The 16569-nt window shown below is 45.5% G+C and overlaps 1 protein-coding gene across 1 annotated transcript in view; it reads left to right on the top strand.

The window, feature by feature from the left end:
- Positions 1-4704: 4704 nt before the first annotated feature.
- The window catches only part of MRPS6 (mitochondrial ribosomal protein S6), a 125605-nt gene continuing 113740 nt past the window's right edge, over positions 4705-16569 (top strand). The window contains 2 exon segments of the mRNA XM_012657330.1: positions 4705-4861; positions 9322-9389. Coding sequence (XP_012512784.1) covers positions 4705-4861; positions 9322-9389 — 225 coding nt within the window.

The following is a 16569-nucleotide window of genomic DNA, read 5'->3' as shown; positions in this document are numbered from 1 at the left end:
GCCCAGGGCCACATGGCCCTGGTAAAGGGGACAGTAGCACTTGACGTCACAATCTGGCTCGAGACTCGGTTCCTTACTACTTTACCACAATGCATAATAGGTCCCCAATGAATAGCGTTGAGTGAATGAATTTCAATCCAGATCTCCTGAACCCCAGCCGGTGCCCTTGCTGCTACCCCTCTGAGGTTCTGAGGGCTGTGCAGCAGCTCGCTCAGAGTAGACCTGGCAAAGAGGGAGAGCCATTCCCACAGAAATTACTAGAACATTTCAGAATTTATTTATCCTCTGTCTACATTTTATCTCTCTTGGGGCACTGCCCATTTCCCTGGGGAAACTATAATTTCAAGAACTGGTGATAACATCTGTCTTTAGACTTGTGAACCATTTGTAGAAATGTATTTCAGGAGAGAACTGAGACTTTCCATTTCAAGGAGGTTTCTTACAAAATCATTGAAGTAGCTTTTTTACTCAAATCTGGCTACAGGTTTGAATTGTGCAACAAAATGCATTTCCCAACTGACTACTGTACAAATTATGGCTCTCCATAGGGAGGTGAATTTTTCCCGCCTGTGAAAGTTATTTAACTTAAAAAAAATGGGATTTGATATATTTCTCTTTCAACATCAGATAAAGCTTTTATCAATTTGATGCACATTTGGCTATCTCTCAAGAGTAGGACAGGGCTATTCAAGAAAGGAGGCATTCTCTGCTCACTAAGGCATGTTTCTGATTTTCTGGTCATGGGGAAAAATTAACGACTTCTTTCCCTCTGTATTAATCAGCGTGGGCTTCCATAACAAGATACCATAGATGAGGGGCTTAAACAACAGGCGTTAATTTCTTACAGTTCTGGAGACTGAAAGATGAAGGTGAGTCAGTTCCAAGTAAGGGCTCTCTTCCTGGCTTGCAGACGGCCACCTTCTTGCTGTGTCCTCCCATGGCCTTTCCTTAGTGTGTGTGCGCTGGGGGCGGGGGGAGAGGGAGAAAGCGGGGGTAGGGGGGAGAGAGAGAGAGAAAGAGATTGCTGTTTTCTTATAAGAAAATTCTATCGGATTAGGACCCCATCCTTATGACTTCATTTAACTTTAATTACCTCCTAAATGTCCCATCTCCAAATACAATCACATTGGGAGTTAGGACTTCAACATATGAATTTTGGGAGGACACAATTCAGTCCCTCTCCCAGGTCCCTGAGAACTGTTCCATGTGACCTAATACTTTGCAAATTTTGCAAGCTGACTTTGCGAATATTGTTCAGTATGGCTCTAAGTCCAAGATCAACCTGCTTCCATGAGGGAAGATCTCAAACTATATGCTTTAGCTTCAAGCCCTTGCACACACGAAGAAAAAAATGTGTGCGTTGTGCAGCAGTTAATAGTTTTTCTGAATATTCCATATGGTAATAACAATAATGGTGATTACTTTCAATAGTTGCTTAAAAGGTACCAGGCACCTCACTAGGTATTTCGTATCTCTGAGCATTCATTTTTTATCTTTTAATCCTGTTGACAACCTTGTGATGGGTGATATTATTCCCATTTTATGGAGGAGGAGACTCAGGTTTAGAGAAGCTGAGTAACCTGCTCGAGAGAACGCAGCAAGGAAATGACTCAGTTGAGATTTGAACCCAGCCCTGCTCCATTCCAAGGCATTCTCCTAACCACACTCCACGTCTCCCAGTTGGTGACGAACTTATACTTCTGTAAACCTTGGCTCAGAGTCACCATGAGTGATGGTTCAGCATAACCCTTTGGCTTAACCTCTAGCTGAGAGGAAAGGCAATTCAATTTGGTCCAGTTCCTCAGATTTATTTTATTTATTTGTTTGTGTTAGTAACCACTGAGGCAAGGGAATACCTTTCTGAAAAAACACTCATAACTGAAAACATTTTGCTTTTACTAGATGTTTAAAAAGTTTCTAGAAAAAGACAGTTCTCAAAAAAAAAAGGAAAAAAAAAAAAACAGTAGAGAATTGTAAATGGTGCCATTTCCCATTTTGCAATTTATATTAATGGCTGTCTCCTCTCACCTGTGTCGAGTGTGTGCTAAGACAATTTTATGGGTTTTTTTTTAAATTAAAATTTTTCTTCACTTTTCAGAAACCCAAAGGAAAAACTATTACAGAAAATGTTTTTCCTTTCCGTCTGTTCTTTGTCACAAGTAATATGTTTTTGTCATGATTAAAGTCATTTTTTCCCAAAGGAGTCCAGCTGTTCGAATGCTCTGAATTGGAAGAATGGAGAGGAATAGAAGGGTTGCTCCTTTCTTCTGGAAAGCTAAGGGGAGCAGAACGTGGGCTGCAAGCCTCAGAGAGGAGCAGCAGCGGAGGTAAGAACAGATGATCCAATTGCTCGTCCCTAGTTGTTAGGATTGAGGGCTTATCTCCTTTTTCCTAAATGTTGACACTTACAGGAGAATTTTCCAGCTTCTCGAGAAAACAATTTTTTTCAAGAAAGATAAGAGTGTTGACCCCTTGCAGAATCTATTCAAGTGCAAGGAAGTATTGCAGGGCAGAAATGACAAAAGTAGCTCATTTGAAAGCTTCCGGGCTTACTTTTGTTGTCTGTGCCTCCTCATTCTATAAACTGTTCCTTATTCAAATAGTTAACTCTGCCCTGCTCTTCCCACGCCCGTCCCGGGAATGGGAGGGTGGAAGGAAATCATCAATACAAAATCCACGCGGCAACAACCATTTGGCCTGTTCAGAGGTGCTTGTGCAGAAAGAAACACAAGAAAACAAAGGGGAAGAGTATGTGAACTTCTAACCCTCTTCCCCCATGCCGTTTGGATGGTGGGCGGCATGAGCTACCATTCCTGTTCCCTCCAGTGGGCGTTTTTATGGGGCCAGTGACAAAGAGCCAAAGAGGGTAAGAACTTGTGAGCAGCAAGTGGAAAACTACCAAGAGCTGTCCCCCCACCCCTGTTACAAACTTCGCCTCGCTCATGGCAGCGTAGCTTAGGTTCACATCTCCAAATCCTGCAGGACTCCACCCTTACCCTATCCCCTTTTGGCCCCCTCTTGTCCAAACGGAGTGACACTTTATCAATCAGGGGGGCAGGCAATGAATAGAGGATATTAATTGTTGCTAATTGACTCCTGTCTGCTATTCTGTCTGCTTACAAACCCCGCATTTTAAAATTGACACATTGAAAAGGCAACATTGGCTCAAAAGTGCCAGAGAGGAGAGTAATTCAATTGATCCCCACTCTGTGGTTGTCTGAATGGATCTACTAAATGTGGAGTTGGGGAAGGGCGGGAAATGGTCTGAAAACCAGCGTGAGAACACAGGCAAGCTGCGCAGTGACTACATCACGGACTTCCAGAAGGTTTTAGCTTTGGATTTATGTGTTGGCTTTAGTACCTGGTGAAAGCTTTCTGGGGAGAGGAGACTATGGGATCCCAGGGAGGAGCAGTAGAAATTGAATGCTCATAGCAGAGGATGGCCAATGCACGTGAGTTAGTGGTTTGTGTCTTTGCAGAGCGCGCAGGCAGGCAGAGGGGTTTTCTGGAAAGCACACTGGGTCTGGAGACGTGAGAGCTGGGATTGGGCCGGGTTGTCCTCTTATTGTGACACCCTGGGCAAGAAGCAACGTTTCCGAGTGTCTGTTAAAAGGGGACAATAATACCTGCCTATCGCCAATGAGACAGTGGATGAGAAAGACATTACTGTACATACTACATACATTTTTTATATAACTTGTAAATAATGCAAGTTATCAATTCATGTATTTGTTCAACAAACATATAATGAACATCTACAAGGATCTGGCGATATACAATAAGAAACAGACTCGGTCTCTGTCCTCACAAAGTTTACACTTGATACTCACAAGTAAACAAAAAAATACTCCAAAGCATGATAAGTGCTATGATGGGTAAGCACAGGCTCCATGGAAGTTCATAAAAATAGCACTTAACCTGGACTTGGAAAATTTCCCGAAGGCTTCCGGGACAGAGTGATATCCAAGCCAAGCTTCAATGTCATCTTCTCAGTGAGGACTCTTACGCGCACCTGAGTAAAAATTGAACCCCCACCCTCCTGCTTTATTTTTCTTTAAAACACTTATCCCCATCTGACACACTCTATGTGTTTACTTGCTGATGTTTTCTGTTTTTCTCTCTCCACCAAGATATAAGCTCATACGGTTAGATTTTTTTCTTTTAATTTTTATTTTTTAGAGACAGAGTCTCGCTCTGTCGCCCAGGCTGCAGTGCAGTGGTGCAATCATAGCGCACTGCAGCCTCGAGCTCTGGGCTCCAGGGAGCCTCCCGCCTCAGCTACTCCAGTAGTTTTTCTCTGCTTTGCCTCCTACTGTATCCTCAGCACCTAAAATAGTCTGTGACACATAGCAGACACTCAATATATATTTATTGTATAAACAAACATAAAATGTAAATGTGATTTGGGCAGCCCAGAGGGCAGGAAGGAAAATTCCAGGAGAGGAAAACCCTTAGTGGAGACCAGGAGGCAAAGCCAGGTGGTCTGGTTTGCCTGGAGCTTTAACCTGCGAGGGCGGAGAGGAGGTGGGGAGAAAGGCAGGGCCAGCAGGTTCAAGAGTTTGGACTTTATTCTGAGGGTTACGAGGAGAACCGAAATACTGAGTGTGGAAGTGATGACGACATCTGAGTTTCCGCACAGCTGGGGACAGGGAGGCCATTTTGCCGTGGTCTGGGAGCAAGCTGACGATGGCCTGCGCTAGGACGATGGCCATGGGGAGAGGTATTGGAATGACAGGCTTTGATGGCTGCTTGGCAGTGAGGGATGGAGAGGAGGGAAGGCTCGGGGACAGGGTGGAGGCGGATTCGAGAGTCTTCATGGGTGTGGTGCCATTCACGGAGACGGAGGAGACAGCAGAAGCAGGTTTGGGATGAAGATGATGCGTTTCCAGCATGGACCTTCTAACTGAACACATTCTATGAGCATTTGTGTGGGCGTCAGTCTAGAATGATAACCGAAGCCATTGGCGGTTGGGATTCTCCAGGTAAGAGAGAAAAGGAAGGGGGTTGGGAAAAGCCCCAGGAGACACTAATGACAGAGGGTGGGCGGAGGGAGAGAGGACCAAGAAAGAGAGTGGGAAAGAGATTTGAGAGTGGTCCGAGGAAGACCAGGAACAGACGGTGTCTCAAGCAGAGAAGGGCTTGCTAGGGCAGGTCAGCTATGAAAGTGTCATAGGTTTGAAATGTGTCCCCCCTGAATGATATGCTGAAATTCTAACCTCTGCCACCTGTGAGTGTGACCTTATACAGATATAGGGTCTTCGCAGATGTAATCAGAGTAGATGAGGTAATGCTAGATAAGGTGTCCTTTTAAGAACAGGGAGATTTGGACACAGAGACACAATGGGGAAGGCCATGTGCAGGTAGAGCAGAGATCATAGCGGTGCAGCTACAGCCCAAGGATGGGGGCAGTCCCCAGGACCAGGAAGAGGCAAAGACAACTGCTTCCCTAGAGCCTTCGGAGGGAGGGCAGCCCTGCTAATACCCTCGTTTCAGACTTCCGGCCTTCCTCCGGAACTGTGAGACAATAAGATTCTATTGCTTTAAGCCACCCGATCTGTGGCAATTAATTATAGCAATCCTAGAAAACTACTACAGAAAGGGAAAGTGTCCACAGATGTGGCAACAAGGAAGTCACAAGAAACTGCCGTGAAAGCAGCTTCAGTTTCCCAGTGAAGGAGGCGCAGACAGGAGAGGGCAGCGGGGCTGACGGCTGGAGACACGGAGACGCAGCCTAAGCAACTCTTTCCAAAAACCTGGCTATGTCGGGAGAGAGAGGAGACTGCCGAAGCTGGAAGGTGTCGATGAGATTTTTTATATCTATCTAGTCCAAATAGCTAATTAACATATCCATCACCTTACGTAGTTGAATTTGTGTGTGTGTATGGTGAGAACACTTGAGATCAACTCTCTTAGCAAATTTAGAGTATACAATACCGTATTATTAACTATAGTTAATACATACAGCACAGTAGCACCCCAGAACTCACTGATTCTGTGTAACCAGAACCTTGTGCCTTTGACCAATATTTCCCCATTTCTCTCACCACCCTCCCCCCTCAACCCTGGCAACCACTATTCTATTCTCTGCTTTTAGGAGTTCAAATTGTTTTAGATATATAAGTGACATCATGTAGTATTTTCCTTCTGTGCCTGGCTGGTTTCATTTAGCATAATGTCCTCCAGGTTCATCCATGTTGTTCAAAATATCAGGATTTTCTTCTCTTTTTTGAGGCTGAATAATATTATCTATCTATCTCTCTCTCACACATTTTATTTCTCCATTCATCTGTCGATGGACACTTAGGTTGGTTCCATGTCTTGGCTATTGTGAAGAGAGCTGCAACGAACATGGGGTACAGCTATGTCTTTGAGGTACTGGTTTCATTTCCTTTGGATGTAAACCTAGAAGTGGGTTGCTGGATCATATGGCAGCTCTATTTTTAATTTTTTGAGGAACCACCATACTGTTCTCTATATTGACGGTACCAATTTCCATTCCCATCAACAGTGTACAAGGGTTCTCTTTTTTTTTTTTTTTTTTTTGAGACAGAGTCTCACTGTGTTGCCCGGGCTAGAGTGCCGTGGCGTCATCCTAGCTCACAGCAACCTCAAACTCCTGGGTTCAAGCGATCCTCCTGCCTCAGTCTCCCGAGTAGCTGGGACTACAGGCATGCGCCACCATGCCCGGCTAATTTTTTCTATATATTTTTAGTTGTCTGATTAATTTCTTTCTATTTTTAGTAGAGACGGGGTCTCGCTCTTGCTCAGGCTGGTCTCGAGCTCCTGAGCTCAAACAATCCGCCCACCTCGGCCTCCCAGAGAGCTAGGATTACAGGCGTGAGCCACCGTGCCCAGCCAAGGGTTCCCTTTTCTCCACGTCCTCGACAACACTTGGTATCTTTTGTCTTTTTGATAATAGCCTTCCTGACAGTGTGAGGTGATATCTTTTTGGTTTTGATTTGCATTTACCTGATGAAATTTTATTTTTCACATAAGGATGTGATTTTATCATATCTAAACGCTGATGGGAAAGTGCCATTGGAGAGGAAAACATTTTCGGAAAATACGGTCATGTGTCACTTAACGATAGGGTTACACTCTGAGAAATGAGTTTCCAGGTGATTTCGTTGTGGTGTGAGCATCCTAGAGTGTACTTACACAAACTTAGGTGGTACAGCCCACCACACACCTAGCTATATAGTGTAGCCTATTGCTCCTGGGCTACAAACCCATACAGCACGCTACTGAACTAAATACCGTAGGCAATTATAATATAATGGTAAGTATTTGTGTATCCAGACATGTGTAAACATTGAAAAGATATAGTAAAAATACCATATAAAAGAAAAAATGGTACGTCTTATAGGGTACTCACCATGCATGGAGCTTGCGGGACGTGAAGTTGCTCTGGGTGGGTCAGTGAGTGAGTGGTGAGTGAGTGTGAAGGCCTGGGATATTACTGTACACCACTGTAGACTTTGTAAACACTGAACGCTTAGGCTACGCTAAATTTATAAAAATATAAAGCAATCGTGCTAAGATGCTACAATGGCTGCCGTGTCACTGGCTGAAAGGAACATCTCAGCTCCATCATAATCTTATGGGACCACCATTGTACATGCAGCCTGTTGTTGACCAAGATGATGTTTTGCAGCACGTGACTGTACAAGAAAGGGAAGAATTTATGAGTGAGCAAGGTGGCTAAAAGGTGTAAGTATGGGATACAGAGTAGAGTGCTGGGACACACAGGTGACACAGGTAGGGCTGGAGGTTTGCGAAGCGGGAACAAGGTGACAGTAGCCACTGGGCATAACGGGAGGGCTGACAAGGGAAACGGAGGAGTCTGAGGCTTCCACACACAGCCCAGGTGGCAGCGGGGGCCCGCAGACTTAGCGACCGCCTCTCCCACTCACCCCCTTCTCCTTGCTGACTGAGCCTCAGCGTCAGCAATCCACCACTTAGGGACGTTGGCTCCTGTCTCCTTCTGCCAGTTCTTGCCAAGTCTGTGTGTGGGTTAAGGAAATTAATGCCAAGTGCTGTAACAGACACCCCCAAGATTTCAGTGACCTAAAGTGCAGACTCAGGGATCCAGGTTCCTTTCACCTTGTGATGCCGCCAGATAGATGAATTACTTGCAGAAGGAAACGTGAGAGGATGAGCCATTGCACATGGGGTGAGACTCACCCCTTTGGTTCATATCCCATTGGCCAGACCCAGTCATATGCCCTCAACCTACAGCAAGGGAAGTTGGGAAATATAATCTTCTACCTAGAGAGAAGAATGGAAGTGGTCAGCATATAGCAAATCTCTGCCCCAGCACGTGATGCCTGGAGTTATGGCAGCCATAGTGCAACCATGAGGGCAACTCCTCTGACAAGCTAAGGGCAGAAGAGGGAGAAGATGCAAAGAACCTGGATCTTTGATGACATCAGTAAGCTGCCAATTTGTTCATCCTGGGGTTTTTCTTTCTCTAGATACAGTTTTTAATGGGAGATAAGCTTTTTCTATTGCCAAACTTTTTTGAATTGGCAAATTGTTGTTTTTTTATTACTTCCAACCAAAAATATCCTCATTCAGAAACCATGAATTTAATTATGTTACTTAAACAACTTATCACATTTAGATTATTATATTTCATTTTAGGTAGATAGGCAGAACAGGATCTAGTTTATTGTCTGGGTTTCGGTAGACTCATCTTGTTTGGTCTTTTTTGAAACCCCATTAGGAAATGGAAGTCAAAATACTTATGTCTCAGAGTTAGGGTAAGATTGAATATTTGTATGAAATTTACATTACGTAAGAAAAAATCAGGAATATGACTGTGCCAATTGGCATCTTAAACAGTCTGTCACTGACTGATCATACAGATGTGACCTGCTTTACAAACCTCCCTCTAATGCTTCGTTCCCTTATTTATGAAATGTTTATGTAGGACCCAATATATGCGATAGCATCTATCGTCACCTGCTTGGGTTGGGCAATACTGAAGGGAGATGTTTCTCTTATTTATCTTTATACCCTTATTACCTAACAAACAAGATTTGATACATATATGGGAATAAATAAATACTTGCTAAATAAAGTTTGATGTGATCTTCCCAGTAGAATTGAAAATGAGTGGAGTTTAGAAGGTGTTGGGATGGAATTCTGACTTTAATATGAGGACTGGGTGATCTCGGGGGAGGTAACTTAACCTATCTGAGCCTCAGATTCCTACTTATTGAGGCCGACAACCCACGAGAGGGTACATGTGAAATGTCTGGTTTGTCACCTGGCATGACACAGGCATGTTGGACATAATGGTCCTCCTCCTCCTTCCAGTGAATCTCATAGATCAAGCCACTCCCTGCATTCCAATTGATGAATATCGGAAAAACTCAAGTTTTATGGTAAGCATAATTAAGAATGTCAATCTGTTGCCAGAAAATTACGTAAAACACATTTCAAATTATGTTTGGATTAATTTCTGTCTTGGATGGTCAGTGACAGCATTTCCTGCTATTAGTGAATGTCATTGAAAGCCAACATCTTTCCTTTAAACTCACAAGTGCTCAGAGCATCTCCCAAACACACAAATGCAAAGAAAAGAATTTTCTCTCCGTTTTTCAGGTGAAGTATTTCTCTTTTCAACCGAGCTAAAGCGTAGCTTAAACTCTAATCTCATGCTCACACTATAGGCTCTGACCAACTGTTCTTTTCAGTTTACGTGATTTCTCTCACAATTGAGCAGGAAGCCACAATTTTATGACGAGGTTAGACAGGAGAAATTTGTTCCTGCTGGTGCTTGCTGTGTAGGCGAGGCAGGGAGCCGGCTTGTGGTTATTTTGTTTGAATTAAAGAATGCTACCTCAGTCAGAAGTCCTGAGTCTGAGTTTCAGGTCTGCAACTTAGCGGCGCTGTGGCCTTTGGCATGTTCCTTCAAGCATGTCCTGGCCTCAGTTTCCTCTTTGGTAAAATTAGGGCTTTAGACGAGATGATTCTGGAGGTTCCTCAGGCTCTAAATTCTATGGTAGGAGTTTCTTTGCTGCTTTTTTCTCCCCTTCTTGATTTCTTATTTCAATATTCACTTCTTAAATAATTCAAAAAAAAAAAAAAAAAAACAAAAGAAAATAACCATTAATCAAATACCATAATCCAGAGATAAAAAAAAAAGAACCAAAGCACGTGTATAAAGATAGTCAGTGCTCTATTATTTTTCTGTGGGGGAGAAATAAAAAGAAATAGTTTAAATGTCCAATAAGAGGGGGAAAAGCTAAGTACATTATAGTAATTCAATCAACTCAGTGAAATATTACCCAGTGATCAAAAGGGATGTTTATGAAACTTCTCTAGCAAAATGGGAAAATGTTTCTATATGACGTTAAACGAAAAAGACAGAAGATAAATGATTCCTCTACCATGATAACAACAATCGGAAAAACATACGGGAATATGTGCGAATTCTAGAAGGGAGTGGGAAAAGTGGAAACAGTTGATATATAAAAATATGATTATTTTCTCACTTTTAGCGGGAGGAGGGAAGTATTCAATATATTTCTGGCTTCTCACTGGGTGTCTTGTTTTGTAAATTTATCTAAGGTAGGCCAACGGCTTTACGTGTGCCTTAAATGCTGGAAGGGGCTGGGGAGTAGCCAACCTCAAGCCGGTGAGATTGCAGGCCCTCTCTCCCCGCCTCTGAGCTCCTTGCATGGTGAGAGGGAAAACGTGTTCCCCAAATAGATCGGGCTTTGCTTTTCTTTCCCTGCCTGTTTCCTCCTCCTCCTCCTCTTTCTCCTTTTCCTCCTTTCTCTCTTTTTGTCTGTTGTTGCTCACTTCCCCCAATACATACAATGAAACACACAGCTCTAGAATGTACAGTTCCCTTAGTTTTGATAAATGTACACATCTGTGTGATCGGCCCTTCCATCAAGATAAGACAGAGAACATTTCCATCACCCTAGAAAGTTCTCTGTGTCCCTTTCCAGTAAATCACCTGCCCCCAGACAACTACTGTTCTGATTCCTATCAACACCAATTAGCTTTAGCTGTTCTAGAACTTCCTGTCCATGGAAACATACACATGTCCTCTTTTTTGGTCTGGCTTCTTTGGCTCAATATTGTTTTTAAGGCTGTGGCGGTGGCTCACGTCTGTAATCCTAGGACTCTGGGAGGCCGAGGCAGGTGGATCGTTTGAGCTCAGGAGTTCGAGACCGGCCTGAGCAAGAGCGAGACCCCGTCTCTACTATAAACAGAAAGAAATTAGCCAAACAACTAAAAATAGAAAAAATTAGCTGGGCATAGTGGTGCATGTCTGTAGTCCCAGCTACCCGGGAGGCTGAGGCAGGAGGATTGCCTGAGCCCAGGAGTTTATGGTTGCTGTGAGCTAGGCTGACGCCATGGCACTCTAGACCGGGCAACAGAGTGAGACTCTGTCTCAAAAAAAAAAATTAAAAACAATATATAGATATTGTTTTTAAGATTCATTTGTGTTGTTGTCTATGTCAGCAGCTCTTTCCTTTTTATTCCTAGGACGTAGATGCCCATGTGGGCTGCATGATGACTCCAGAGATATCCAGGTCCTACTCCCTGGAACCTGTGAATGATACATTGCAAAGGGACATTGAAGGTACGATGAAAAGATCTGGAGATGGGAAGATTAGCTCCGATTACCCAGGTGGGCCCTAACTATATTCACAAGTAACAGGGAGGCAGAAGGAGATCTGACCACAGAAAAAGAGAAGAAAATGTGACCACAGAGGCACAGATCGGACTGGCGCACCTGCCGCAGAGCACTGAGGCCACTAGGCGCTGCCAGGGTCAGGGAATGGATTCTCCCCCAGGGCCTCGGAAGGACCTTGCTCAGCCAACACCTTGACTTTAGCCCAGTGAAACTGAATTCAGACTTCTGACCTCCGGAACTGGAAGACAATACATTTGTACTGTTGTAAGCCACTAAACTGGTGGTAATCTGTGACAGTGACAATAGGAAACTAATATAACTTCTACCGTAATTTGTTTATCCCTTCACCTCTTAATGCATGTGGTTGTTTGCTGTTTGGGGTTCTTACGAATAAAGCTGCTAGGAGCGTTCTTATACAAGTTCTTGTGTAGACATATGTTTTCATTTCTCTTGGGTAAATATACCCAGGAATGGAATCGCTGAGGCAGGTGTGTGTTTGACTTCATAAGAAACTTCCGGTTTTCCCAAGTGGTTGTACCATTTTACACTTACAGTATGAGACCCAACCCTCTTTAAACAAAATAACAGGAAGGCTCGGGCCATTCATCCCAAAGGGTAACGGATTGGTGGGGGGAGTCAATTGAGGGTCCTTTCTGGGTGATTCCGGGCCCTGATTGGACTTCCAGAGTTCTTGGCATGAGCACTAGTGCAGATTTATGCCTGGATTTTTTTCCCTTTATTTTCTTTTCTTGAAAAAGGGATGGTTCACCTGACAGATGGCTCCATCCTCCTCCTCTTCCTGTCCCTGTGCTCCACATTAGCATGCACGGTACTTCCTCTGCGGGTGGGCGGCACAACCCCAACGACCTGGACGACCCAGGGAACAGGAGCCAGTGAGTCTAGACCTCAGAGTCCCGGGAGCGACACGGAAGACAAGGCTGCAGCACGCTAAATGCCTTTCCCGTGTGGGGCGGTCAACCATGTTATCCTTCACCGAATGGAATTTTCTTGCTCCTTTAAGTAGCAAAACACCGGTAGCTCAGATGCCGCCCACTGCAGTAGCTGATAAAACACACAAAGAAAGGGAATAGGGAGGAAGAGGGGAAAATCTCCCCAGATCTGGTTTGGGGGGGGACTGTGGGGGTACGGGTGGTGGAAGCTGTTTTGTTATTTTTGCTTTTGTTTTTTTCACATAAAGAAAATTAGCCAGGGCCACTTCCAACTCTGATCACACTAGATTCCAGAAGTGTTCTGAGGTGACGCTCAAGAACAAAGGGGTGGTTGTTTTCCAGATGCAGTCTTGGTGAGCCAAGCTTTGACTCCTGAAGGAGGATCTGGAATTTGGGGATTAGCTGGCTTACTCCCTGCGTGATTCTCAAACTGGTTCAGACAGCGGATCTTTAGAAAACAGAACGGTTCATCGGCTTCTCCCGGCTCCTTCCATCTATGATACCTGTGTAGGAATACCTTGCAGGGCACACCACGCACACCTCCTTCCTTGTGAGCCTGTGCTAAGTTCTGGCACATGGTTTGGAGCTGCTGAGTTTACATCCACGTAAACCCTGAGGTACTCCTACTCTCTGCTGGCCACAGTGGAAGCGTTGGGAACTCAAGACCCCAGCGACACTCTGGGACCAAGGAGAGTTGTCTTGGATAGTATCCGTGGGCTGCACCCTCACCCTTCCCGTTTGTCAGTCTTGGAGTGGAGCTCGGTGATAGTCTCTTTGGCAGTGGCCAGAGGGACTCCCATGCCGGGCCTGCCAGAGTTGGCCTGGGAGCCCTCTTTGCCTGGGGTGGTGCAAGTCCTCTCTCTGCCCCGTGCAGTCGTAAGAGCCCTGGAATGTGGGCGCAGTGTGTGGTACGGGCACATGCCTGGTCCTCCACAGGTGTAGGACGAGTTTGCACAGACGTGGAGACCTCATGGGAGGTGCAGCATGGTGCTTTGCAAAGGGAATTATCTGCACAAGTCCCCAGGCTCAATGGCAAGCGAGAGTGGAACCACTCAGTTAACTCGCCTTGGCATGAAGGTGCCGCCCCAGGGAAGAGAGGAAGGAGACTTTGCTCCCAGAGTAGCCTTCTCTTCTGGACTCCTGCCGCACCAGCCACTTGTTGTGCCGGGCATGATGACACATGCTTGACCTACATCATCTCTTTGTCTTCTCGCCGTCCTTAGTAGGTGGGCAATGAAACAGCAGGAAGGCTTCTTCCAGGTGCCCACATTTTCCCATCTCTTTCCAAGCCGGGCACCCAGAGAACCTGCGCCTTGTGGCTCTGGAACGTGAGAGCAGCTTGGGGTGTGGGCACGTGCCTGTCCTCTTCTGGCTGAGCCGTGAGCACAGACGTGGACACCCCGTGGGAGCCATGGTGCAGCGCAGTACCACGGCGAGAACAGCACGCTTGGGGAAGAAGATGAGGGCGTGAACTGAGTCATTTACCCTGGTTGCAGCCCCAGTTTCTCATCTGTGAAATGGGAACGCCACTCTCACTTCCTCCCAGGGCGCTGGTGAGGAGCAAAGGAGGCCTCACGAATGAAGGTGCTTTGTCAACTGTTGAGGGCCACATAGACACGGGTGATTATTGCTCCTGGTTGGGAGAGTGGCACTCAGGCGGCAGGAGAGAGGGTTTGTCTTTAGCAGAGCATGGCACCCAGTGAGATTAGCACCCAGGAAGGTGCGTGGGACACTGAGAGGAGGTCGTACGTACCGGGGAGGTTGGTTTTCGGCTAGCGGGAGGTTGTACCCAAAGAGGAGATTGTTACCCAGTGAGGTTAGTACTCAGGGAGGAGTCTGTGCCCAGTCAGGAGCCCAGTGAGGAGGTTGTTAGGAAGGAAAATGGTACCCAGTGGGAGACTGTAGCCAGTGGGAGGTTGGCCCTTGGCTCATCACCTGATATGGGCTATGCAGAGGCCCGAATGGCAGAGGTCGAATGAAATAGAAAAGAGACGGCTTGTGCAATTCTTCCCATTTAAATAAAAAAGCAGCAGCGTGTCCCAGACCTTCAGTACCCTGCCCACGGTTCGGTGTCTGAGAGCATCCACTTGTCCACATTGGTTTCAGATTTCTGCCCAAGGAACGCTAGTTAAAATTAAAGTCAACATTACTGTGATCAAAGTGATCTCATATTTCTCCTGCCTGGAAATACCTATAATTCCTTAAAACAATGTTTCAATTTACCACAAGTCTGGTGGCATTTCAAAGTGTAATAAAAAACCCACCGTGCTTTTTCCTGCCTCCCACTCCTGGTGTTCCGGAGAAGACTGCGGAACCCACACGGGCTTTCGATCAAGGTGGGGGATGGCTCTTCCTTTATGTCGTGCACTTTCATCTTTTCTGAAGCGAAGTGTTGTGACAAACCTACGGGCGCTGGTGACTCAGGCGGGATCATGGGAGAAGTGGGGGAGTCACAGCTCAGTGAGTTCGTGGGGTGCTTCCCCACCCGGCGGACACGTTCCGGAGCTTGAGTTTGATGGATGTTAGGCCAGTTTGGATCTGGAGCCGCTCATTCACCCGATAGGCGCCGTCGGCCCACCTCTCACCCCACGTGCCTGCATTTGCACTTATGGTCGGGGCCAGTGTTTGGCAGGTACATCTCAATCTGTTAAAATATTGAAGTACTTTCACACTGCTTGTGAAATAACCACTGCCTGGACACCTTCCAACCTCCCCAAGGGCCTGTGTCCATTCTAATTGGTCGGTGCCTGTTATTACACCGATTGTTAAATAGTTTAACAATCCACACCCAACAAGGCGGTGGAAAATGACGTGCTTTCCTTTGCCTAGGAAGTTCCCAGGATTCTTTCAGGATGAAAGGGGCCACTAACTGCTGTCTTTGTTTAGGGGATTGAGAAAACCAAGTTTGGAGAACACACTCCATTGACACGATACAAAAACCAGAATTCATATTTGCTATCTTTTTGGGTACCAAGAAAGTCACTGGAACAAGTCAGCCAAATAAAATAAGCAGTTATGTGTGTTTAAAAAGATGAAGTTTGCACAATGAAGCAGATGCCATCTGGCCCAGGAGGAATTCAATGACGGTGGCATCATTCTCTTTGATGTCAGAACTGCCTGGAGTTGTTGTCTATTTGCAGAGTCTAGGGATATATTGGAGACAAAATTCAGAAAGCAATGTTAATTCTTAGGGTTTTTCAACCCTGAACCCGCAGTTGATCACCATAAGGCATGCCCGTACTAGAAATCTCTCATTAGTTTCTGCACTTTTTTAGTTCTGATAATATATGATTAATATTAAAAAATTAGAATACTTGATGCTACATTTTTTCGCCCATCCCAGCCACTGCCAACCCTTCCCCTCACCCTCCCCAGAGGAGCCTCTGTTAATGATTGCATGTGTGCCTTTTCTAACCTTTCTAATGCCTGTACATAAACATGTATTTTAATGCTTAACATATATAGAGTCTCTAATCTGCTTCTTTTCACTCAATGTACAGCAGACAACTTCTGTAGTGGATGGTGTGGTGTGCACCCTATCCTCCTTCAGAGTTGGGGTACTCCTTCCCCAGCTGTCAGGATGTCGACGGATCCCAGCTTAACCCTTCCCCAGGAGCTGTGCTTGGCCAAGGTTACACCTTCTCCCAGGGGATAGCTCACAACCAAGAGCCCTTGATCAATGCAGAGTAGAGAGGCTCAGTCTTCCCTGGGAAAAGCTTCCCCAGCTCCAGAGTGCCCTGTGCAATCAGCTGAGACCCCTCTTCCAAGTGCATCTCAGTTTAACTTCTGTTCCCTCCGGCCACCCTCAGCTCCTCACAGGTGTTGTACCTGAGGGCTTTTCCCAGTAAAGCTCCAGCCTGCAAACCTCCGTCTCAGATTCCGTTTCCCAGGAACCAGTCTAAGGCAATGCCCCATCTTGTCAACATCTGCAGAATATTCCACTGTACAGAATCTATTAAT

Source organism: Propithecus coquereli, unplaced genomic scaffold (assembly GCF_000956105.1).
Source record: "Propithecus coquereli isolate 6110/MARCELLA unplaced genomic scaffold, Pcoq_1.0 Scaffold54, whole genome shotgun sequence".
NCBI classification, from domain to species: Eukaryota; Metazoa; Chordata; class Mammalia; order Primates; family Indriidae; genus Propithecus; species Propithecus coquereli.
The sequence above is the reverse complement of the archived record's forward strand: the minus strand, read 5'-3'. Positions and strand labels throughout refer to the sequence as shown.